General features: G+C 46.5%; 1 protein-coding gene across 2 annotated transcripts in view; it reads left to right on the forward strand.

Moving 5' to 3' along the window:
* The window catches only part of IFT46 (intraflagellar transport 46), an 85,106-nt gene that overhangs the window by 17,355 nt on the left and 43,138 nt on the right, over positions 1-24,613 (forward strand). For both annotated transcript variants that reach the window (XM_084604904.1, XM_084604905.1), the window contains exons 3-5: positions 1,027-1,101; positions 2,831-3,068; positions 13,750-13,862. In XM_084604904.1, the coding sequence (XP_084461030.1) occupies positions 1,027-1,101; positions 2,831-3,068; positions 13,750-13,862 (426 nt within the window). The remainder of the gene's footprint in view (positions 1-1,026; positions 1,102-2,830; positions 3,069-13,749; positions 13,863-24,613) is intronic.

Genomic DNA, 24,613 nt, shown 5'->3' on the forward strand with positions numbered 1-24,613 from the left:
TCATTCACAGTATGTGGTCACGTGAAAGGAGTGATGAGGGATCCCGGGAGAGGTATGTTTGGGCTGCGGCGTGTGCGTGATCGTTTCCCTCTATTTCTTGTGACCAGTCACCCATATTACTGTTGTGTCTGAGGCCTGGTGTCGGCTCGGATTAAGATTTTGTAGGCCAAGGGATATACCCTGCCTCGCATTTTGTTTCTGTGAGTGGTTTAGGAGTCGGTGACGGTGTATGTAGTCTCGGTGTTTGTTGCGCCTAATTCAATTGCTGCGTCCTGCATTTGTTCGACTCCTGAATTTGTAGCCATCAGCCTCTCTACTGTATGACCTAGACTAGTGACGGCTGCTGTTGTGATTCTCTCGCAGGAACCTGCAGCATCCACAAAGAAGGCTTCTTTGTCCTAGGAGTAGTTCTTGTATATCGTCCTGGCTCGTGCCTTTAATCGTGTCTTATTGTACTCAGGGTGCATTTTGCGTGGTAGGGACATAGTGTGGAGCTTGTCCTCCATTAACGGGGTATGTCCTGCCTCTGTCGCATGGGGCTGGGAAGGCTAATGCAGAGCTTTTCGAGTACTAAGCATCAGAGCAGCGGAAAGTTTGCGTTAGAAGGTGAGCCGCGATGAGATGGTCGTTGGTGTTTTGGACTCCAAGTTTAAGAAGCCGGTCGATAGACGCGGTCCCTCACCTTCGCCTTCTCTTAGTACGGCACCCAAGAACTCATGTTTAATGTGGTGGAATGAGAGGGCGGATACGATCTTGCATGTCGTATGAGAAAAGCATGTCTCCCAGTTCGAGTCACTTCAATGTCTTGGTGTAGCGCTCTGTATATGTATTATGAGAAATCCTAGATTTTTAAATATTTTCGGCCGTTAGGGTTGTTTCCCGCACGGGAGCTAAGCAATTTTATTGAATTGCTTTTGATTTGCTGATGCTATCAATGGCTTGCTTAGCTGGCTCTCTCAGGCTTTGATGTCAAGCTTGAACATGCGATGGTTTTCTACTGATGATTATGTGACGCTGCGTGCGCAGGGCCTACGACCCGACAGAGTTTGATTCTCTGGCGGTCTCGGCAGAAATCAAGGAACTCTTCGGATTCATCACCAGGTAGGACGCTGTTTGCAGTGGAGGAAAGAGAAATATCGGAGAATTATAAATATTACTTATGTGGAAGAAAGGCTGGTTATGTCTATCTCGTAACCGGGCCCAAGTCTGCCATAAAGTGAATCATTATTGAGCAGGTAAATAACATTATAAGAGCGAAAGATCTATTGCTCGGGGTTTAACTTGGGATTTGGCCTTGCTCTGTCCGAATGACCTTGAGAAAAAACAGATACTATGCTCCAATAACCAACTTAAATAAGAGTCCGTGTTCTGTGCGATGTCAGTGCACATTAAATATCCCCAAGTGGCTACATTGTATTGGGGACTCATCCTTGAAGAGTATGAAGCGTAAGCCCACATATAGGGAGCTTGCACGAAACGTTTTCCTGTGCAGCAGTCGACCGTAGAGCGCAAAGTGTCAAAGTGATGGTCTGGTTGTGGGCTGTAATAGCCGAACGCAGGAGTCCGGACAAAACTACTGCGGGGTACCTGGAGCGATGGGAACGTCGTAGACGAGAGTGGCTTGCACGCATCAGTAGACGGCATTCACAGAAGTTGGGAGAAATCATTTCGTGTCAGGATTGCAGTCATCGAAAAGTTGCCGATCTGCAAAATGAACGCGTGAAGCTAGAATGGTGAGCAATCCGTGCCTCAACATTCGAGGTGCCACTCTCGTCTGCGACGTTCTGCGATCGCTGGTCGCATTCGTGCAAGCGTACCTTTGGTATTTTGAAAAACCCGCAGTCGTCTTTAGTCGGCTATTACAGCCTTAGTGGACCATCGCTTTGACACTGTTTGCGTTCCACGCTCGACTGCTGCACTGAAAAATCTCAGTGTTTCGTGCAAGCTCCCTATAAATGAGAAGGGTTCTGTGCTGCTCAACCGAATGTGGAGCATTAGCTGCCGGTGACCGAGAGTTCTTCTTCTTCTTACTCTTCCTCCTCCTCTTCTTCGAGGCTGTTCAAGGTCAACCATGGCGACCGGCCGTGAGCCACGTGGCGGCTTCAAATCTGGCGCAGTATCGCAATAAAATTATTCCACTCTGCACCCTCTCTCTTTTCGCTTTCCTCTCTTCACTTACGGTACGGGTCAAGTGCATGGTATTACAGATGTTGCGCCTTTCATTTCTTGTAAACCAGCTAAAAGTAAGAAAGTTGAAAAAATTCGTGAAATAAAAAAAAAAGAAAGCAATTATTAAGTCGAAGCTCGAGCGGCCTCCGAATTCAAAGCGTAAACTCGTGTACAGCCTTGCTGAAACATGCAAAATAGTATTCTTTCGGTCAGTAGGTTGAATCCATGCTCAAACCTCGCCATTTCCTTTACTTACTCTTGAGATCACCAATTAGCACCCTGATCTGAGTATCGCACAAGTTGGAGGAAAGCAAAGTTATTGGGGTGCAGCATTAAGTGTCGAGGATATCCCGCATCAGGTACGTAACCGAAGCTGGCCAAGGGCTACCCACTACGGCCAAGCCGGGGGATGAGAGGTGTCGGTAATGAAGATTGTGAAGGGATATATGGGCGAAAATAAAAAAGAAGGTCCGGGACAGTTTGGTTATGCGGGGAAGAGACGGTCTTTCGCATAGTGAGAGGGATCGTCGATTGAGTGAGCAGCAGGTCAGCGATGATCCCAAGTATGCACAACACTACATTCGACGCGGTGTGGCTGATATTGATGGACCCATTATTAATCGCCTATTTTATACTTGCTCACTGCATGCATACACCCCAGGTATACACCCCAGACAGTGGAGCTGGACCAGGAGCTTCGGCCGTTCGTGCCGGAGCTAATACCGGCGGTGGGCGACATCGACGCCTTCCTCAAGGTTCCCCGGCCGGATGGACGGCCCGCCCAGCTGGGGCTGCGCGTTCTCGACGAGCCGAGCGCGCAGCAGTCCGAGCCTTCTATTCTCGCGCTCAAGCTGCGGGCACTGTCCAGGGATGCCCGGCTAGCCGCTGCCGGCAAGGCCGTAAGTTACACCACATACGTGTTAGACTACTGTGCATGACAGCCAATAGCGCAGTGCATAAAAGGTCTTGCATACCCGGTCACACTGAGGTTCAGTTGCCCACACTCTTCTAATCCTCAGAGAACTCTTCGGGCCTCAACCGGCTCCTGTTCCCACTCTCGAGAAGCACTATTCGTTACTAGCGGATGCCTTAACAACCCAACTCCGCGATCTCTCGCTATCATTAACGACAGCATAGCCATCTAATCAATCTCACAGTGGCCGGTCATCCTATCCCTCGCGTATCGTCCTGCCGGATCCTTGGACTACATATCCATGAGTCAACTAATCAGGCCAATGTTTCTACAACCGTTAAAGTTTTCAATCAGCTTACGCATCTAGTTCGCCGCATTGTCAATAAGCACGCCGGGCTACGCGAGGGTCAAGTAAGGCAGCTTGTCTACGCATTAGCTCTGAGCAAAATTCTATATACAGTTCCATACCTTACTCTAACCTATCGCCAAAGGCATCAAATTGAGGTTGCCTTCATATACTGTATAAGGCTGCCCTTAGCGTCCCTGTACATACGTCCACGGAGCGCCTATACTCAACAGGGTTGTTCTTGCCCTTGGAAGACCTCATACAGCAACATCGAGACCGGCAAATGACACGTCTTTCAAGCACCAAACAAGGACATTGGATACTTCAACAAGTTGCACTCAAACCTATCGACCTCCCTATCATTACCCCTCCTTCCCGCTCCCAGATAACTTAAAAGTAACCCCCATTCCAAAAAACGTTACACCCGATACTAACCCAGGCAGACGTTCCGCTCGCGTTTCCAATCATGTTCATCCTACTGATTCCACGATCGTCTACACAGATGCATCACGAACTGACGTCGCAGCAGCTACTTACTCAATTGAGAGCTTCAGCGAGGTAGTGACGCATACCCTCGGTCCTTACATAGATCCCCCTCCTACATCGACTCTCGAGACCCTACCAATAGTCGCCAGTATTCAAGACCTCGCACAAGCACCCCCCTAACCCTTCAGGATATACAATATACACTGATTCAATACAGGCTCTATGCGCCATTCACATGGGTCGCATTCCTGAAGAACTGCAAGATGATCTACACAGAGGTCTCACCAAACTACGTCCCAACACTGTCACACTGAGGTGGATTCCTGGTCACGCTGGAATCCCAGGGAAAGAGGTAGTCCATCGCCTCTCCCGCGAACTTCAGCGCCGGGCGCCTGGGATTCCCTGGCCTTATCCACTCACGTGGGACGCTACTCATCACTATAAAAAAAGAAATCAACACTCACTATGACAACATTAGGGAAACTCTTCGTACACTTCCTCTTCCTGATAAATCCCTCACTACGACGCAAATACGCATACTTAGATGCATACAACTAAATACAATACTTACTCCTGCGCGATCATTTCTGTACCGAATCAGACATTCCCTCCACATGCCCAAATTGTTCTGAACATTATACAAACTTAGAACACTGTATGTTTTCCAGCCCTGTTGCAATACAGTCACCTCACTTTCCACACCCTCCTCCTCCAACCTGGCGGGCTTGGTTAGCCTCTGACCAGCTGAAGGACCAGTTGACCTTGGTGACTCTGGCCCAGGACATTCTCGACGCTTAATAGTGCGTTAAATAAAGTTGTCTCCTCCTCCTAATCCTTGGCAATATCTCCCTCTCTCTTTTCTGTTACAGTTCGCGTTGGCAAAGCAATGCGCCAGTCTACTGTGCGATGTCAGTGGTCGTTAATAACCGCCAGGTGGTCAAAATTATTCGGAGCCCTTGTATGCACTTCAAAATACATATCGTATACACATCGCTTCACTAACCGACATTCATCATTTCAAGACTGCCATCGAAAAACATTTTTTATTGTAACCGCCGTACTCCAAGGCCACCCCTCATGTAATACCCCTTAAATGGGGTCTTTGAGGATTCAATAAATAAATAAATAAATAAATAAATAAATAAATAAATAAATAAATAAACTGATCTAAAATTGAGCTTTCGTTACCACTTTCCTCCCTTTCTTTATGGCGCGGTTCAGGCGTCCACAAAAACAAATGTGGAAGATACTGCGCCCTTTCCTGTGAACCAATTATTATTATTATTATTATTATTATTATTATTATTATTATTATTATTATTATTATTATTATTATTATTATTATTATTATTATTATTATTATTATTATTCGGACTAAGGGAACTCATTTTTTCAGGTGTTTTGGCCTCTTGTTATCCTTCTGCTTTAGTCACTGAAACCTGGCTCTCAAGTGATATCACATGTAGTGATTTACTTTCCAATAATTATTGTTCTTCTATGTGACCACCCCGAAACAGGAATTGAGCAAAAAAGAGGGGAAGTGCTCATTGCTCTTGACAGTTCCATTCAGTTTGTTCGGCGTTCTTACCTGGAAGCTGTTGACGAATATATCTGGCTTGAGCTCATTTCAAATCGTCATGAAAAACATTTGTTGGCAGCTTTCTGCATTCCTCCTAATCTGGCTCCTACTGCCTACAATGATGTACTTGAATCTATCGAACCAGTTATCATTTCTCAAAGGACACAAAATACTCATTGTCGGAGATGTCAATACTCCAGGCATCAACTGAAACACCTTTACATATTCTCACTACAATCATTATGTAGCAAGCAAGTGCAACATGTTACTAGATTTTATAGCCTTTAACTATTTGCAGCGACACAATCTAACTAAAAACTGTTGCGTTGACATTTGTTTAGCCAATAATGAAAGTGTTCGAGTGTTGAGCTCAGACTGACTCGCTGTGACAAATTTCATCCTCCACTTCTACTTGGTCAAATATTTAGGGGAATCCCCCAAGGCGGAGTATATTTGTAATAAGGGAGTAATTACTCATTGCATCCACCCAAGCGCAGCCAACGGCTACAAAGGAAAGCTATACAGCTTTCTCAGAAACTTCGTAGTTAAAGAGTTATGCGCCTTCACCGAACAAGCAATTGGTGAAGGCGCAGGAATGCGTCTGGCGACGATTGCAGACTAGACGTTTCTTCAACCCATACGTGTTGAGCAAAATCTACCCTGACATTCAGCCGGAGTGCAAATGGTGTCAGGAATTGGCAACCTATGACCACATATTATGGAGCTGCAGCATAGCACCGCCACCGGCGGATATTATGCGTGATCCTTCCTCGAGCAGTGGGAGGCCGTGTTGGCCAGCTCACACCCGGTCGTCCAGACCAGGGCCGTGGAGTGAGCCACCCAGGTCGCCGTCAGCCATGGGTTGATGGCCATCTAATACGGAATCGTCCACACATGCTCTCTGACGAAAATAAAGTTATTCCATCCATCCATCCATGCGGGCGAATTTTTATTTTTTTTTGTGCTGCTTCACCAAGCCCATATGCTTGTTCCTGCGTACATCAAAAATAAAGTTCAATTGACTGATAGATTGAATGGTCATGATCGTTAACGAGCACTGACAGCGCACAGCACATTAACAAATTTCCGTTTCGCCTCCATCGAAACGCGACCGCCGAGGTCGGGTTCAAACTCGGGTATACCGATTCAGTAGCCATAGCCTGAGTCACCTTTAAGACGTTAAATCTCATACTTGACAAACTAATCTGTAAAAAAGAAACCGGAACTTGCTAACTAATGCATTTTTGTGCTCATTAATAGTAAATAATAAATTGGTTTGCAGGAAAGGAAAAGCACTGTATCTGTCACATTTTCTCTGGTGCACAAGTTGACTTAGCTCTATGCAACTGGCTTCCCTGGCCTACCTCAAATGTTCTAGTTTTGAAGCGAAAGCTTCACTACGCCAGGTAGTTCTGGAAGTCAGGTATGTACAGGTTTCACCTTCAAGTGACCTTGAGAGATAATGCTCTTTTCCTTTCTTATCAACCAATTTACAATGGAAGCAAAACGTTCACTAAGCTAGGTGTTTTCGTGGGACACTAAATTTGCCCTTCAAATTATCCTGACCTAATTATGAGTGTCCACGAGTTTGCGGTGTTTAGCTGAAGTATTCCTTTACTAACAAAGTCGTCAAGAGAAGGGACCCTGAGCTAATTGTGAGTGTCCACGAGTTCGTGGCGTCCACCAAAATTATACCGCGCCTTTCTTTCCCCAAAAAATTGTCAAGAGAAGGAACTCCACCGGTGGTAAGACGCCCGACTACTGTGCCGGAGCACCCGGGTTCGATCTTTTCGATGGAGGCGAAACGTAGTGGCATCCGTGTTTTTTTTTTTTCTTTATTGCCTGGTCTTGACACGAGAACAAAGTCAACAAAAATAACTGAAATGCTATTTACAGACGCTATTTAAAATGACACACTAAAATTCACGCATACATGCAGAACAAAGGAACACCCCTCGGGAGGTTCTGCTGCAGCTTTCTGGATTGGCAAAAACGTGTCCACGCTTTCCCGAAAATAAATTCTGGCAGGCCGTGCATCTTTATCGCAATGGTAGCCCGCCATTCTTGAGCGCCATATACAGTGGAGGCTCATGAGAATAATTAAAATAATTAAATCAAATGGTACCCCATCCTTACTTTCTACGCATAAGTACCGAATGCCATGCCGGTCTAGCGGGAAACCTTTCATTAGCGTTCTTTGCAATACGTCCCAAAAATATACTGCTTCTCAACAGTGTAAAAAAACATGGTCTAAGATTTCTGGCTTCCTGCATATTAAACAGTGTGATCCCCAGGGTATGAATAATCCCTTTTTCTCCAAAAATGTTTTCATCGCCAAGGTTCCGGTGTGTAATTTAAGAAAGGAGGATTTTGCTCCTGGCGTCACCTGCATTCTTTTTACCCTTTGCACCTGCGCCTCCATCGTACAAGGCCACAAAGGCACAGGGAACATAATGTCACACAACGCTCGGTACAATTTTTTTCTTTTTACTTGAGACAAATAATCATTTGAAAACCTAGCTGAAAGGAGTTCCTTACTACGACTTCTCAATCAAAGCCCTTAATCCCCGCAGAAAAATCTTGCGTTGAAACAACGTACTCCGGTAGCAGCCACCTCAGTCTGACTTGGCATACGGTGCGTAAGAAAGGGTCGGTCGTGTCTCTAAAAAACAAAAAGACGACTGACCAGCTGTCGCAAAAGCAGGTTGCCCAATCCTAGCCCACCATCTTTTACTCGTCTGAACAAGTTAGTCCGGCTGCGGGTTCCGCTTCTCAGTAGGGCAGCAGAGAATTCATACCACTTCTGAAGCTGTACGTCAGTGCAAAACAAAGGCGAGCTCCTGTCCTCACTTCTTAGCAAGCTGTGATCCTCTGGAAATCCATGTTGGCTTTAGAATACAAGCAAAAAGCAAACCATGCTGCCCGGTTACTTTTGGCAAAGACGGTACTTGTATATACACACACACACGTACTGTAGTACATACATTGGAGGACAACGAAAGGTGCGATACTAGCAACAATCACATATTAATAGTCATTCCGTGTTCATCAATACCCACAGAACACAAGCTCAAAAGGAATTACAATGAGAAACTTAATGACAGATGATTAAATCTTATATGGCAGTGCACTTTCTCATGATTCAAGGTACGTAACAAAGGAGCCGGGGGGGGGGGGGGGGGGGGGTTACTATGGCACAGCTGGCATAACAAGCCTGCCGCCCCGAACTACGAAGAAACTGGTGTGCCAGCGCTGCAGAAACCGCGCCCCTCCATCTCTATCCAGTTGATCAGAGAGATATACTTCCACAATAGAAGACTCAGTCGCTGCAGCGCTGGGTACATGGCCCTGGCATGGTTGTCTACGGACTTCAGCAAGGCAACGCCTTTTCTACAGCACAGAATATACACAGGCGACTACTAGCCACGCAAAACATCCGCGTGGTGGCCTGGCGCCAGGGCCACCGTGCACGGAGAACATCCTTCTCACCAAGCGCCACATATGACCAGCGCGACTGGGCATTCAAAGAACGCGTGCCTCATGGTTTCCGTGCGGCCGCAGTTTGGGCATTGGTCATTCGGCACGTCTAGAACTACGTCAGACGCAGTTTCTTCAGGAACTCCACATGCTTAAACAACAGCAGAGCGCTACAAGTGCGCCTTTGCAAGGCTTCCTGGGCAGTATCTCTGCACTAGAGACCGACTTGCATTCCTTACGGCAGACTGCAAATGCTCGTACTCCGAATGCATTACCCTGTGTTGACACTTTATCCAGTGATATTGCCCAATCTTAAGGCCTGTTTTGAAGATGTATCCAATAGGTCCCACGGAAATAACCTGCTTGTTTTAGATCTAAAAGATTCCGCAACAGAGAGCTGGTCTGAATCTGAAAAAAAAAAAAAAAAAATGTGCGCGCTTTCTTTTCCTCTTCTCCAAAATGTTCAATCTGAAAGTATCGAAAGGGCTGACCGATTAGGTCGCTTTGTTGAAGGCGAAACCCGACCTATTGTCGTTAAATTTTGCAGTTATAAGGTCAAGGACAATATCTTATCACGTGGTTTTAGGCTCGAGGATACTAAGTCTGCCTTGCGCGAAGACTTCACGCCTGCGGTTAGAAAGGCGCGTTTCAAGTTTTCACAATACGCTCGTGATCAGGTTTTTCCGTCGAAGTTACGATTCGACAAGGTTTTCGTAAATAAAAAGTACTTTGTCTATGATTGTGAACATGACCGAGTTGTTGAGCTTAGGGAATAGCAAAAAGGGAGGCAACTGCCCGCTCAGCAGCATGGGCCTGATCTTCATTTACGCCTTCGGCATCATCAAATCTGAATTGACAATTCTCATGTGAATTGCAGGAGTATAAAAAATAAAACTGATGAATTTGGTGTCCATGTTTCCTCCGTTAAGCCTCATGCTATAATTGGCACAGAATCGTGGCTGGATGATTCCGTTCTGAGGCCGGAAGTTTTTCCAACTGGTTATAACGTGTATCGTCGCGACCGACACTTGCATGGTGGAGGGGCATTTCTACTTGTTGAGGAATGCTCTCGCTCTTCAGCAATAACAGCGCCCCTAGTTGGCTGCAAATCAGTGTGGTGCAACCTTCGCCTAAGCAATGGAAGGGACCTGACTATTGGTTCCGTCTACCGTCCCCCTTCTGCTACCAGCCCTGACGTTTACAGGTCACTGTCTGAATTCTTGCTTAGCTTAAAAAATGACTTTCTGTTTGGCGGGGATTTCAATATGCCTGATTTCAAATGGGTTGACTATACAAACCTCATCGTACGAACCAATCTTCATTGTCTTTGGCTTTTTGTGAATTAATTACTACTAACGATCTATATCAGTACGTCACTGAGCCTACTCGGGAAACTCAGCATTCATCTTCAGTGTTAGATTTACCCTTCTGTAACCTGCTATCGGTAGTGCGCGGCACTGTTATCATACCAGGAGTAAGGGATCACAGTTGTGTTGTTGCTAATGTTAGGCATTTTTTTTATTTAATTCCAAAAGGTCTTCCTAGGAAAGTTTTTGTTTTTACCAGGGGCGATTATACATCAATGAATAACGAACTTGCTTCCTTCCTTCCCAATTTTATTATTCTAAGCCAGAGTTTAGAATGCAGTTCACTCTGGGAGGTATTCAAAAATAAATTGGGTAGCCTAATTGATAAATACATCCCAACAAAACTTCTTTCTGCTAAGCGGCGCCGCCACAAGCCATGGATCACGCGACAAATCAGACGGCTTGTCAGGCAAAAACATCGCCTTCTTGAATCGCATAAAAAGAATCGATGCCCTGCTGTATTGCAGTCAATTCGGGCCCTTGGCAGTACACTAAAAACTGAAATTAAAGCTCATGAGGATAATTTCTTTAATAATCTGGGTTCTAACCTGCGTTGTAACCCCAAGGAATTGTGGACGTTTCCGAATCATAACGGACGCGAACCAGTCGGAATCCCAAACTTAGACCTCGATGGCGGCCTTGTTACTACTAATGGTGATAAAGCTTGCCGCTTTAATGCATATTTTCAGTCTGCCTTTGCGCCAGCGTACATCGGAGAACTTCCGAACACTCGTGAATATATTACCGAAACCATGCCTGAATTGATTTTTCTTACCAGGGTGTTTTAAAACTGCTCCTACCTTTGTTTTAAAATCATGTGTGAATGAAATTGCTCATTATTTAGTCACCTTGTTTCAAACATCGCTTGACTCGGAATGTTTGCCAAATGACTGGAAAAATGCTAATGTTGTCCCAGTGCATAAAAGCCGTTCGAAAACGTCTGTTGGTAATTACCGACCCATCTTTCTGACTAGCGTGTGTTGTAAAACATTGGAGCATATAATTTACAGCGTATTCATGAAACACCTTGGCTCTCATGAATTCTTTACGCCAGTTCAGCATGACTTTAGAATGGGTTTTTCCTGTACCACCCAGTTACTTGAGTTCAGCAATGATCTGTTTTCTTCCTTTGACCACAGATTGTGTATTTCTGCATTTTAAAAAAGCCTTTGATTCTGTACCTCATGTGCTATTATTACATAAGTTACGTTGTCTTGGTCTGCACCCAATATCATCGACTGGCTTCATTCATATCTCCAGGAACGCATGCAGCGTGTTGTAATTAATTGTTGTCACTCCGATTCCGTAAACGTCTTCTCAAGTGTACCCCAGGGGTCTGTCCTTGGACCCCCCTTTTTTTTTCTCATTTTTATTAATGATATTGTTCTTGACCTCACCTGCCAAGTTCGGCTATATGCTGACGACTGTGTGCTTTACCATGTCGTGGAAAGTTCTTTTGACGCATTAAAACTTCAGCGAGACTTAATTTTTATCCAATACTGGTGCTCAAAATGGCAAATGTCTCTGAACGTTTCAAAATGCAAACTTGTCTCGTTCACTCGTAAGCGTTCCGCTCTACAGACCTGTTACTCATTAAATAATGTTCCCCTGCAAAAAGTTTCTTAATATAAGTATCTCGGAGTATATTTCACATCTAACCTTTCTTGGACGAGACAAGTTGAGCATATTACATCGAAAGCCTGCAGAATGTTTAATTTTATAAAGCGTAATTTCAACAAAGCGCAGTCAAATGTCAAGCAGCTTCTGTATTTCACTTACATAAGGCCAATTCGTGAATATGCATGCCCTGTATGGGATCCCCAGTTTATTTACTTATCTGACATGCATGCTCGAACGCGTCCAAAATAATGCTGCCAGATTTGTGTCCAACATCTAGTGTCACGTCTATTAAACATCATCTTGGTTGGGAATCTTCAGCTCACCGCAGAAAACATTTCAGATTGCAGATCATGTATCGCATTTATTTTGGAAAGCTCAGCATTGATAAAGACCGGTACCTGCTTCAACCTCACTTTTTATCTAGACGACTTGATCATCAGTGGAAGATCCGAGAAATAAAATGCCGGACAGATGTATATAAAACCTCGTTCTCTTTCCACTGACGATCAATGAGTGGAACCGACTGCCAGCTGGCATCACTGAGTGCTGCACGGAAAATTTATTTCGGGCTTTTTTATCAGATGTGTGACGTGACGCGCCCAGTTCTCTTGCGTGTGTTTTCTTCATCACTTTGTTTTTGAGTGTTTTCATCACTTCATTCGTCGCGCAGTTGCCCCCTTTAGATGCATGTTTCTCATTCCGCATTATCACTTCTGTCGTGTTATTTTCTTTATTTTTATGTGTTTTTATTGTACTACTGGCGTTTCTAGCAATGTTATTTGTCATCTGCAGTAATGGCTTCGGGCGCTGCAGGACTTTGTAATAAATAAATAAATTAGCACGGCCGAGGCAGCCGCTAAAAAGAGCAAAGATGAAGACCCACCGGGCTCCTTCAGCATCTTTCGGGGTTCCCCAGTAAAAGCTTTATTTCTCTTTCTAGGGTATCCACCGAGATGTGACGGCGTCTTTTATTTCCTCAAAAGCATTTATTTTGCTGTAAATCCGGCGAGCTGCATATCTGTCTCGTGCATATTTCCGAGTATCGCTCACATCCGTTGTTCATTGGCGACAAGCCTGCCTCTGTATTTAGGGCATCCGGCTCGCATTCGGAAGGTGATGAATCCGGACTCCCATTCGGGCACCATTGCGCCCTTGTAGGCAGCTCTGTTTATGGCCGCAAGGTTTCGATATTACTTGCACCGCAAAATAGCATTTTCCATATTCTCAGCACTGATACGGACATTACGGTTGCTCTCATTAAATACGGAGCCTCACATTAATAGCTCAATACTTAACGATGGTGCGTTATAGTTAAGCTAGCACTATTCTAGTGAGCACACTGTAGCTTTACTCTGATGCACCATATGCCGCTGAAAATTCTATGCCGAGAAAATTGGTTTTCTAACTCATATAACCACTATTCAAAATCCCACACTCTTATCTAATATATATATATATATATATATATATATATATATATATATATATATATATATATATATATATATATATATATATATATATATATATATAGCGGAAGCACAGATTCGCTTCTCCGATCACATGTGTCCTTATCCTTCGTCTTCTATTTCATGTGTCAGTATATAACTACTCTGTTTTTTTTTGTTACGCAAGCTTGCCATAAGGCATATTATAAAAACCCATGTAAATTATTTTCCGTAAAGAACCAGAGAAGGCTCTTATCGTTGTCGGTGACCCATTGACTCGCTTATGCTTGGGTTGAGAGGCGCCAAGTGTAATCCTGTGGGTCTCAATGTTTGCGCGCAACCAGGTGGTGAAGTGCGTCGAGAGCCCGGAAGAGCAACCTCGCGAGGTCGACCTGTGGCTGCAGAGCGTCCAGGAGCTGCACCGGGCTAGGCCGCCGCCCACCGTGCGCTACACAAGGTCAGTGCGGGCTCCTTGCATAATATATTGCTGCGAATACCAGCGCATCTTTAAAGAGTTTGGAAGTAGTGTACAATGAGAGCAAGATGCCCACAGGGAACGCCGGTCTTTAAAATGCTTTTATAAGATTGTTATTTATGTTGCAGCAACACTACGCGTTGCACTGTAATATTATTTCAATTTTAAAAACTATGTGTTACACTGTAAGCATATCTAGCATTTGCGCGAGCATTAAGCCGTGTTGTAAATACTGGAGTGATGTAAAAAAAAAAAACGAATAAAATGTAAGTTGCGTCTTGTGGGGACCGCGCCAGCCACCTTTAAAGGGAGCTCTTTTCCCGCGGCTACCGATGCGCCACCGCTTTACCCCTTCACACTCCCCGCTCGTTCCGGGATAACCGGTCCCGCGCGCACGCCATCGCCTCGCTCTCTTCGCTCCTAGACGACTCGCTGGCTGCTCGCTGCCTGCCCTCCCAGATGACGACCCCGCTGATCTCCCGCACCGCCATGGACTTTCTTGAGTGAGATAAAGATGTTTCTTACACGGCCCGCTGTGTGTGCTTGTCTTGCGTATCCCTTGGGCAGAGGAATCGCCCACAGTCTTCACTGACTAGTTCAGTACTCGAACTAAACATTGTTCCAGTAATTTGCAGATATTACTATATTGTTTAAGCAACAGTCGTGAATAAATAACGAAAATATATTTCTTACATATGTCTCCAAGACTATTTGCTACTGCTCATACAGTAAATTTTTTCGTCAACTAGTAGTGCTTCGCAGCGAGTTACATTCATTTCCTGCGGTGTAGTGTTAATTGTCCTCCAGTGTTGCTGTCTTTAATTCTTGGCTGTTGTGAAACACATAACTAAACTACATACTTTCACAAATTGCACTATTACACGCTCTTGCAAGCCGACTGCACCATTGTAGAGAAAGTTGCACGCATATTATTTAAATGTTTAGCTGAGGTTACGGCGAGATTGTTCCATCGTTTGTTTCGTTTGAGTTAAGCTAGCGTCATGACGCATGGTTCTGCACAGATTCCACCATGTGTGCCAGTGTGACGTGTTCAGAATCCCATACAGAATATGCACATTCCATTTGGGGTCGCAGATAGGTGGTGTACAACATTAATAATTTAGATGCTGAAGGAGCAAGAAAGAAGTTTCTTTGAAAATAATCCAGTGTTTCGTTTGTTTTGCATGCTTCAGTAGGGAATTTCCAGGGTATTGTGCTAGTATGTGGACGTCGATATACCAGCAAGATGTGACGTTTTCAAGGGGTTGACTGACAAGAAAATAAGTAGCACATGTTGTATTCGGACGAGAAATTTTCATAGACATGCATGCTGTAAAGAAGATGATGACAGCACGGTCTGATATTCCACGGTTTCCGTCAAAAGTGTTCCATCTGGAATGCGCATGCTGACCTCGAGAGTCGAGTTCTTTTAGCGCGGAGCCAAAAAATGCACGCTGCCTTGATAACGCTAGATATAGGCAAAGCCTATGATAGCGTTGAGCATAGCATTCTATTGCAAAAATTAAAATGTCTTCAGTTTCCACATTATTTAGTAGCCTGGATATCTGAATTCCTCCAAAACCGAGAGTTTTACTGTGCGTTAAATGGCGTTCATTCTGGCAGATATAAGCAAGCCAGGGGAGTGCAGCAAGGAGCAGTCTTCTCACCAGTCCTTTTCAACATACTACACAGCTCAACGCCAGTTAATCATGACGTTCGCACTTACGTATATGCGGATGATATTGCGTTTTTTGCAACTGCATCGGATATTCAATCCCTAGCTTTATCTCCACTTGCAAACGTACCTAGACTCTATAGAGAATTTCTTGTATGGCTTGCGTCTCACATTAAGTATGAACAAAAGTGCGGTCCTCGTATTCAATATAAAAAATTCTGTAAGTCTGTCTGTAATGTATCAGCAGAAAATAATACCGCAGGTTAAATCATTAAAGTATTTAGGGGTCACTTATGATGATAATCTTTCATGACAGCCCCACATTAACCATATTGCTACGAAAGGGGCTCGGGCCGTGGGCATGTTGCGCCGAATTAGTCATCCCCGGTCTGGAATGCGGAGAGATGTGCTTTTAATGGTTTATGTTATGTATGTGCGTCCAATTTTAGAGTTCGGTTCAGTCTTGTTTTCTGGTTCAGCAGCTTATAAAATTCGACTGCTTGTTCTCTTGGAGCGAGAGGCGCTTCAGTTGTGTCTTGGACTTTTAAAATTTGTTGCCAACAATCTGCTCTACCTTGAAGCCCGGATTCCTCCTTTGATTTGTAGATTACAAATTCTAACTGTTCAGACGAACCTAAGGATATATGAATCAGAGTTTCACCGATCTATGTCTATTTTTTGCTGTCAACCGGCCTCCTTTTTCGATGTCCATTGGCCTAAATTTCACACCCCGCAGGTTGTTATGGTCAAACATTTGCTGGACCCTTTAAATGTTTCCCTTCCTAGTATTCTACCCATATAAACCATCGGTTCATCAGTTGAAATTGTCTTTGACGACATATTCCCGAATAATGCTAAAGACTTATCCGTTATTCTAAACGGATTAATAGAAGATCATTTAAGAAGCCTTTCTGCTAGTTTAGTAGTAGCTGCTGACGCATCTCAAAGTAATGAAAAGGCGAGTGTGTGTATATATTGTCCGCATTTAGACTGGTCTTTTTCTGTCCTACCGGCACACCCTCTTTATATCTCCCTTGCGTATTGCGGTTCACAAATCCCCACAGGTTGAATCCTTAAAGTACTTGGGTGTATTTTACCACTCCCAATTAGACTGGCGGCCTCATATCAAAAGTAATTGCCTGAAAGGTGAGCGTACCCTGGGTACCACGATGCCTTCTGACGCCATCCAACCAACCGCTTCTCCACCCGCAACCTGCCCCGGTTCGCTTCGTCAACAAGATCATGTCTATTTCAGTGGCACGGGCGACCATGATGTGGAGGACTGGCTGTCCTACGACCGGGTAAGCGCTCTCAACCGGTGGGATGACAGCGTGAATCTGACAAATGTCTTCTACTTGAGAGATGTTACGAACCTCTGGTTCAAAAATCACGAATCGGATTTCGCCACCTGGTCCGCTTTCAAGATCGCCTTTATTGACATCCTCAGGCGTCCGGTCGTGCGCAAACTTCGCGCTGATCAGCGTCTTGGCTCTCGCTCCCAGCAGGTTGGGGAAAGCTTCACCAGTTATATCGAAGACGTCCTCGACCTATGCAAATGCGTCAGTGCATAAGTGACAGAGGCTGACCACATCAAGCATGGGCTCAAGGGCATTGAGGATTACGCATTTCGCATGCATGCGGCCAAGAGCCCAACCTCCGTCAGCGAGGTCGTCAACCTGTGCCAGAGTTATGACGAGCTACGTCGAAGGCGAGTCTTCCCTCGGTTGCCCTCCTCACAGGCCGACTTTCTTAACGTGGCGACAGCAGTCAATATCTCCCTCATTCTCATGATCCAAATCCAGATGTTTGTTCGTGAGGAGGTCACCCGGCAGCTGTCGCTGCTTCCCTCTGTTCCGAACCCACCATCAAATCTGACACCGACTCTTAACACATGATCCGGGAGCAAGTGCCCAGGCCATGCTGTCAGTTTGTCACCCATCTCCCGTTGCAGCGCTTCCTGTTGCTACGCATCCTGTTGCAGCGCCGCTTACTTACACTGAAATAGCACGACAGCCACCGCCACTCCTTACTCGTTTTCGATCTCCCCTCGAGTCATTCGCACTTCTGCTGTTCGGACGCGCCCCAACGTTTCCAACCGTGGTGACCACCAGACAACTTGTCGATATGCTACACATGTGGCATCGGTGGACACGCGATGTGTCACTGCCACCGCCGCGTCATGACCTCGTTTGACGAAGTCGAGCACCGAGCGTACGCTTACGACCCTCCTCGGCATTTTACCCGAAGCCCGACTTCCGAGCCCTTCGACTCCGAATATCATCCATCTGTTCGTCGTCGCTTTCCATCTCCGCTTGGAGTCCCATGCACTGTTGTTCAACCCCGCCGCAGGAAAACTAGTGATCGCAGTTCCGCGGAGGCAAGAACTGCATTTTAGTCGAAAGATCTAAGCCCTCGTTTTTCGCCACCGAATTTGATAAATGTTTCTGTGGAGGCATCGGTGTTCTTGCCCTAGTTGACACAGGTGCTGCTGTGTTCGTTCTAAGCGAAAAATTGTGCCACCAGATGCGCGAAGAGACGACGCCGCTATATAGTTTTTAAATTGAAAAATTTAAAAAAAAAATTATTTACAGTAATATACAGGAAATGGGCCTCGGGCGAAAAGCTACAGCGATAGCTTGAGAGATGCCCGAGGCCCAGTAATGGCAGAGCAACAGGACGTGTGACGTTAAGGCGAAGATATTGTGGAAGAAGGCCAGGTCGAGACGGCAAGGTCGAGACGGCAAAGCAGGGGATGCCGTGTCTGGCGTTTTACTCCGATGACAAAGCCCAGGCGCGCGCCTGAGCCGGCGCCGCGGGACGATGATGATGGTATGTACAAATGAAAGAGGAAGATCATGGAATGAATAAATTAAAGAACATCCACGGAAGGCTCACACAATCTGCCCGGGGGGTCGGAAGCGGCCAGCCTGGCCGCTCCTAACTAAGCGATGCATCGCGGCGCACAAACGGTTTCAAGCGAGACACATGAACAATTTCAGTTCCACGGTGGCGGCGATCAGCTGGGGTATCAACAGGCGTCACTTTGTAATTCACTGGGGAAGTTTGGCTTATGACCTCATAGGGACCTATGTAGCGGTGGTGGAATTTGTCACTAAGGCCAGGGGTGCGCAACGGTGTATAAAGCAGTACTTCGTCGCCAGGACGGAAAGAGACCACTCGATGTGTAGAATCATAGCGAGTCTTGCGGTCTTCCTGGCACGCTGCCGTGTTGAGGCGGGCAAGATGACGGCATCTGGCCACACGAGATAAAAAATGGGTAGGTACTGATGTGGAGTAGTCGGGCGTAGAGAAGAAGGAAGCGTCGAGAATTGTAGTGGGAGGACGGCCATAAACGAGGAAAAATGGAGAATAACCGGTAGTCCGCTGTACTGCTGTGTTATAGGCGAAAGTGACGAATGGTAGAATAATGTCCCAATTTCGATGATCCGGTGAGATGTACATGGAGATCATATCCGATAAGGTGCGGTGAAATCGCTCAGTCAGCCCGTTAGTCTGGGGATGGTAGCTCGAGGTTGTCTTATGAAGGGTGGATGACGCTTGAAGAACTTCGGCAACGACTTTCGATAAGAAGGCTGTACCGCGGTCACTTAGGAGCACCCGAGGAGCGCCATGACGTAATACAATTGATCGCAAAAAGAAATTTGCTACTTCTTCAGCGGAACCAGTCGGTACAGGTGCTGTCTCAGCGTAGCGTGTGAGGTGGTCGACAGCTGTTATAATCCAATGGTTACCCCCATCGGAGAGAGGTAGGGGACCATATAAGTCGATGCCGACTACGTCGAATGGCGTGGCGGGACAAGGAAGAGGTTGTAGAAGGCCAGCGGGCGAAGAAGTCAGTCGTTTGCGACGTTGGCACAGAGGGCAGGATGCGACGTATTTGGCAACGGTGGAAGATAAGCCAGGCCAAAAGAATCGTTTTCTCACGCGGTCGTAGGTTTTGTCAAAACCAAGGTGGCCTGCAGTAGCGTCATCGTGGAGAGCCGCCAGAATACGTGGGCGAAGCACACGCGGCACGACTGGGATCCAGCGAGTTCCATCAGGGCAATACACGTAACGGAGTAGGATGCCATCTTCGAGCTTGAAATTGCGAAGCTGTCGGCGAAGCCTAGCATTGGGCGGGTCCGAAGCGCCGATAAGGCGGTCGATGATAGGACGGCAGTAGGCGTCAGCTAATTGCTGCGAGCGGAGTGCGTGTTTGTGCTCAGAATCGTCAAAAGAAACTGTCGCGATATGCGTCGGGGAAAGAGGTGGCCGGCTGTGGTCAGAGGTAGAAATGCGTTGCGAAGAAAAACAGCAGGCTGATTCCGTAAGTGGGCAGCGAGAGAGAGCGTCGGCGTCTTGGTGTTGGCGACCAGATTTATAAGTGACGTCGAAATGGTATTCTTGCAGGCGTAGAATCCAGCGGCCAAGTCGGCCTGTCAAATTTTTGAGTGAAGACAACCAGCAAAGAGCATGGTGGTCGGTCACAACTGTGAAGTGCCGACCGTATAGATAAGGGCGAAATTTTTGGACAGCCCAGACGACAGCAAGACACTCTTGCTCGGTAATGGTGTAGTTTTTCTCAGCTGGAGTCAGAGTCCGACTGGCAAAGGCAATCACTTTCTCACGCGATGTTGCATCACGCTGCAGAAGTGCAGCGCCAAGACCGTGACCACTGGCATCGGTGTGCAGGATAGTTGGAGCGCTGTCACTGAAGTGGGCAAGAACAGGATCTGATGTGAGGGCGGGCTTTAGGTCATTAAAAGCAGTTTCGCACTGTTCTGTCCATACGAAATGGCTGCGCGCTTTAAGTAGCTCATGAAGTGGTGCAGCAATAGTTGCAAAATGCCTTATAAAACGCCGGAAATAAGAGGCGAGGCCGAGGAAACTGCGCAAATCTGTAGTCCGTTGTGGACGAGCAAAGTTCAAGACCGCGATTGTTTTTTCAGGATTTGGGCGAATGCCGTCATGACTGACCAGATGTCCCAATATTCTAATTTCCTTCTGTGCAAAGTGGCATTTCTTGGTGTTGAGCTGAAGGCCTGCCGAAGCGAGACAGGTGAGGACTTCATTCAGGCGCGTGAGATGGTCATTAAAGGTTGTCGAAAAGACAACAATGTCGTCCAAGTAGCACAAACAGGTTCTCCATTTTAGTCCACGAAGCACAGTATCGATCATTCTTTCAAATGTCGCTGGTGCGTTACAAAGTCCGAAAGGCATAACATTAAATTCGTAAAGGCCATCGGGTGTTGCGAAAGCGGTTTTTTCTTTGTCGTCCTCGTGCATAGGTATTTGCCAATAACCTGAGCGAAGGTCCAAGGTCGAGAAATATTCTGAGCCTTGGAGAGAGTCAAGGGCGTCATCAATTCGTGGCATCGGATATACATCTTTGCGGGTAATTTTGTTGAGGGCGCGGTAATCAACACAAAAGCGTACCGAGCCGTCCTTTTTTTTAACTAGCACTACTGGGGAGGACCATGGGCTTGTTGAGGGACGAATTATATTGCGATGGAGCATGTCATTTACATTTTCTTCAATTACTTTTCGTTCAGAGAGGGAAACCCGATAAGGCCGTCGGCGAACGATAGAGTTACCTTCAGTAATGATGCGATGGTGCGCAACACTAGTCTGTCCCAGTGGTGTGGAAGTGGCATCAAAAAGGGCTTGGTGGTGTCGAAGCAATGTCAGCAGTTCTTGGCGTTGGCTCGGCGTAAGGTTAGGATTAATAGTCTTTGCGAGAACAGAAAGAGAGACGTCTGACGAAACACGTTGCTGAGGCGGAGGGGCGGTGAGCACCATCAGGGAAAAAGGTTGAACATCCACCATGCAATGCAGAGAAGTTCCTTTTGGGAGCACGAGGGATTCACGTGAAGTGTTAGTGGCCACTACTGTCGCTGAGCCGTTGTGGAATCGGACAAGACTTGACGGGAAGGCGATGCCGCGTGCAAGATGACTATATGATGGTGCTATCAGTACGTCCCCGTCAGTTATGTGGTCAGAAACAACAGTAAGCAGTTTTTCGCACTGAGGAGGCAAAACAGTATCAGCGGCGGCAACGAGGGGATGATGTCGTTCAGGAAAGTCAGATGAGAAATCGCTGTCTGTCATATGGATAACACGCTCACCACAAGAAATTAACGCTGAAGCGGTTGACAAAAAATCCCATCCAAAAATCATCAGATGCGCACAAGGTGAGAGCACAGCAAACTGCACATGATGGCGGATGCCGTCGATAACAACTCGTACGGTGCACTTCGCTGAAGGGCGCAAAGGGACATCACTGGCTCCACGGAGTTCAGGCCCATCATACGGTGTTGTCACTTTTCGCAAACGGTAGCACAAATCAGCGTGAATAACAGAAATTGCAGCCCCTGTATCAATCAAAGCTTCAACCGGCAAACCTTCAGCGATAACAGCAATCACGTTATACGGGCGATCAGGAGGACTTTTAGTAAGTTCACAGAGTGCAGTTTGACCTCCGGAAACTGCAACACTTAGTTTTCCGGATGGCGGACAGGGAGAACGGTTGCGGGGCGGAGAGGGGAAACTGAGCGGCGGTATGGGGATGTGGACCGGCGCCGGGATACATGGTTCCCACGAGGCTCAGAGGAAGATACTGGAGGTGGGGAGGATCGACGAGGTGGGCTGGGAATAGGTCGCTGCTGATAATATGAGGGTACGTCACTTTCGAAGGCGTCGTAACCACGCCGCTCGTTTTGAATGCGTCGACGACAGAAGCGGGATATATGCCCTCGGATTCCACAGTAGTAGCAAACTGGGCGAGAGGGGCGCCAAGGCGCGTAATAGGGTGGCGTAGGCTGAGCCGTCGTCACGGCGTTGATGTGGTTGTAGGGCGGTGCCAGTTGTGGCGGCGGAACAAAAGGAGGGGGTGATGCTGCGACGTTTGCGTAAGTCGATGCTGGGCGGGTTGCAGGAGGGTCGGACACCATAGGCCGAGTGATCGTTGCCAGCTCATCTTTAATGATGTTGCGGAGACCGGCGTCATTAGAAGGTACCGAAGAATGATCGCACCCGTGTTGACAGACAGGCTTGAGGGCTTGGAGCTCCTCCCGGATGATGGCTCGAATCAGTGCCCGCAGATCCATGTCAGCAGAGGTCGGGCCAGTAGCAATGCCGGGCTGCAATCGGGAGGACTGCAGCTGGTCGATACGTTGGCAGGTCGCAATAATGGCGTCAACGGTAGAAGGATTCTGGGCAATCAGGGTGTTATATGCCACTGAATTAATTCCTTTCAAGATATGGTGTACGCGTTCAGGTTCCGGCATGGTGGGACTAATACGCCGGCAAAGTGCAAGTATGGCCTCTATGTAAGACGCGTACGACTCATCGGGACCTTGGAGGCGAGAGGCGAGCTTATTCTTCGCGACCTCTGTCCGAACTGCTGGGTCCGCAAAATATTGGCGGAACTGCTGCTTGAACGTGTTCCAGTTAGTGGTGTGGGGTTCGCGGTTAATAAACCAGGTTCTGGCGACCTCAATGAGGTAGAAAGAAACATTCAGAAATTTTAGAGCATCGTCCCACCGGTTGTAGTTACTGCAGCGTTCATAGGTGTCCAGCCAGTCATCGACGTCTTCATCGCGACGACCAGCGAACAGCGGCGGGTCGCGTTGTCGTGTGGGCACAGTCGGAGGGGGTGGTGCAGCCGAGGTAGAGGGTGCTGCGGATTCGTGGGTACTCTCGGTAGTCATAACGATGGTGGCAGGCGGTAAACAGCGACCGGAACGTAGCTCCAGCGAGAGGCAGGGCACAAAACAGCAAGGGGATCAAGTCCTACCTCCACCACTTGTGGAAGAAGGCCAGGTCGAGACGGCAAGGTCGAGACGGCAAAGCAGGGGATGCCGTGTCTGGCGTTTTACTCCGATGACAAAGCCCAGGCGCGCGCCTGAGCCGGCGCCGCGGGACGATGATGATGGTATGTACAAATGAAAGAGGAAGATCATGGAATGAATAAATTAAAGAACATCCACGGAAGGCTCACAATATACATATATAACATGAAAATTATGAAGCACAGAAAGAGCACATATGTACAAATGAAACAGCAAGTTAAAAAACAGCACAGTAAATTAACGACCCACAATAGTGTAACAGTATGCACGAAATATGGCAAAACGTAATGAAAATGAAGTGACTATTCTTGTAATAATGTTTAAGGCAAGGAACGGAAAGTACAGAGAGACAGTGCGGAATGGATACAATATAGCTTAAAGTCCTTAATTTACGCGGTAAAGATGTTTCGATTGTGTATGCTATAATGATTTAATATGCATGGTAAAGTAAAACGAAGGCTCTGGTTACCGTGTAACGTCCTCGTTCGAGGAACGTCCCATATTTGTTTACTTCTGGTGTGAAAGGGTTTCACGTAAGGCTTAAGTCCAGATATATTCTTCAAGAAGTCAGTTAAGCATTGAGGTGACCATTTAAGGCAGTGAAGTAGACGATACTCAAAAATGGCATGCACACGATGAATCCTATATTTCGGAAATAATGTTTCTGTATGGGCAGTGTAGCATGCACCAGCGATCAGTCTAATTGCCTTCTTTTGGAGACCGAGTATGATTTTTAGATTTGTTTTGGATGTTGTACCCCAAACGAGGTGACAGTAGTTTATGTGAGATTGAATTAAAGCGTGATGAATAAGGAGCTTATGCTTTGGGGAAAATTCGTTGCGCAGTCTCGAGAGGGAACCAACAGATCTAGTGAGCTTGCTTTCAATATACATTATATGGTCAGACCACCTCATGCGAGAGTCGAATACAACACCGAGTGATTTGAACTTGTCTACAATTTCAATAAGGTTATTTTCTAGATGCAGAGTACTGTTTACTGTAATATCCTGGCTAAGGGGACGAAAAAAGACTGCTTTGGTCTTGTTAGAGTTAACTACCAAACCATAGCTTTGGACCATTTGTGGAGAGCACAAAGAACCAGATTTGCACTATTGATTAGTTCATCAGCAGAAGATATCCCCTAAGAAAAAAACTTGTGTCGTCAGCGTACTGAATACAACTTGTATGATAAGCTATGCTCGGAAGGT

Source organism: Amblyomma maculatum, chromosome 5, assembly GCF_055883805.1.
Source record: "Amblyomma maculatum isolate TAMU_Amacu chromosome 5, ASM5588380v1, whole genome shotgun sequence".
NCBI classification, from domain to species: domain Eukaryota; kingdom Metazoa; phylum Arthropoda; class Arachnida; order Ixodida; family Ixodidae; genus Amblyomma; species Amblyomma maculatum.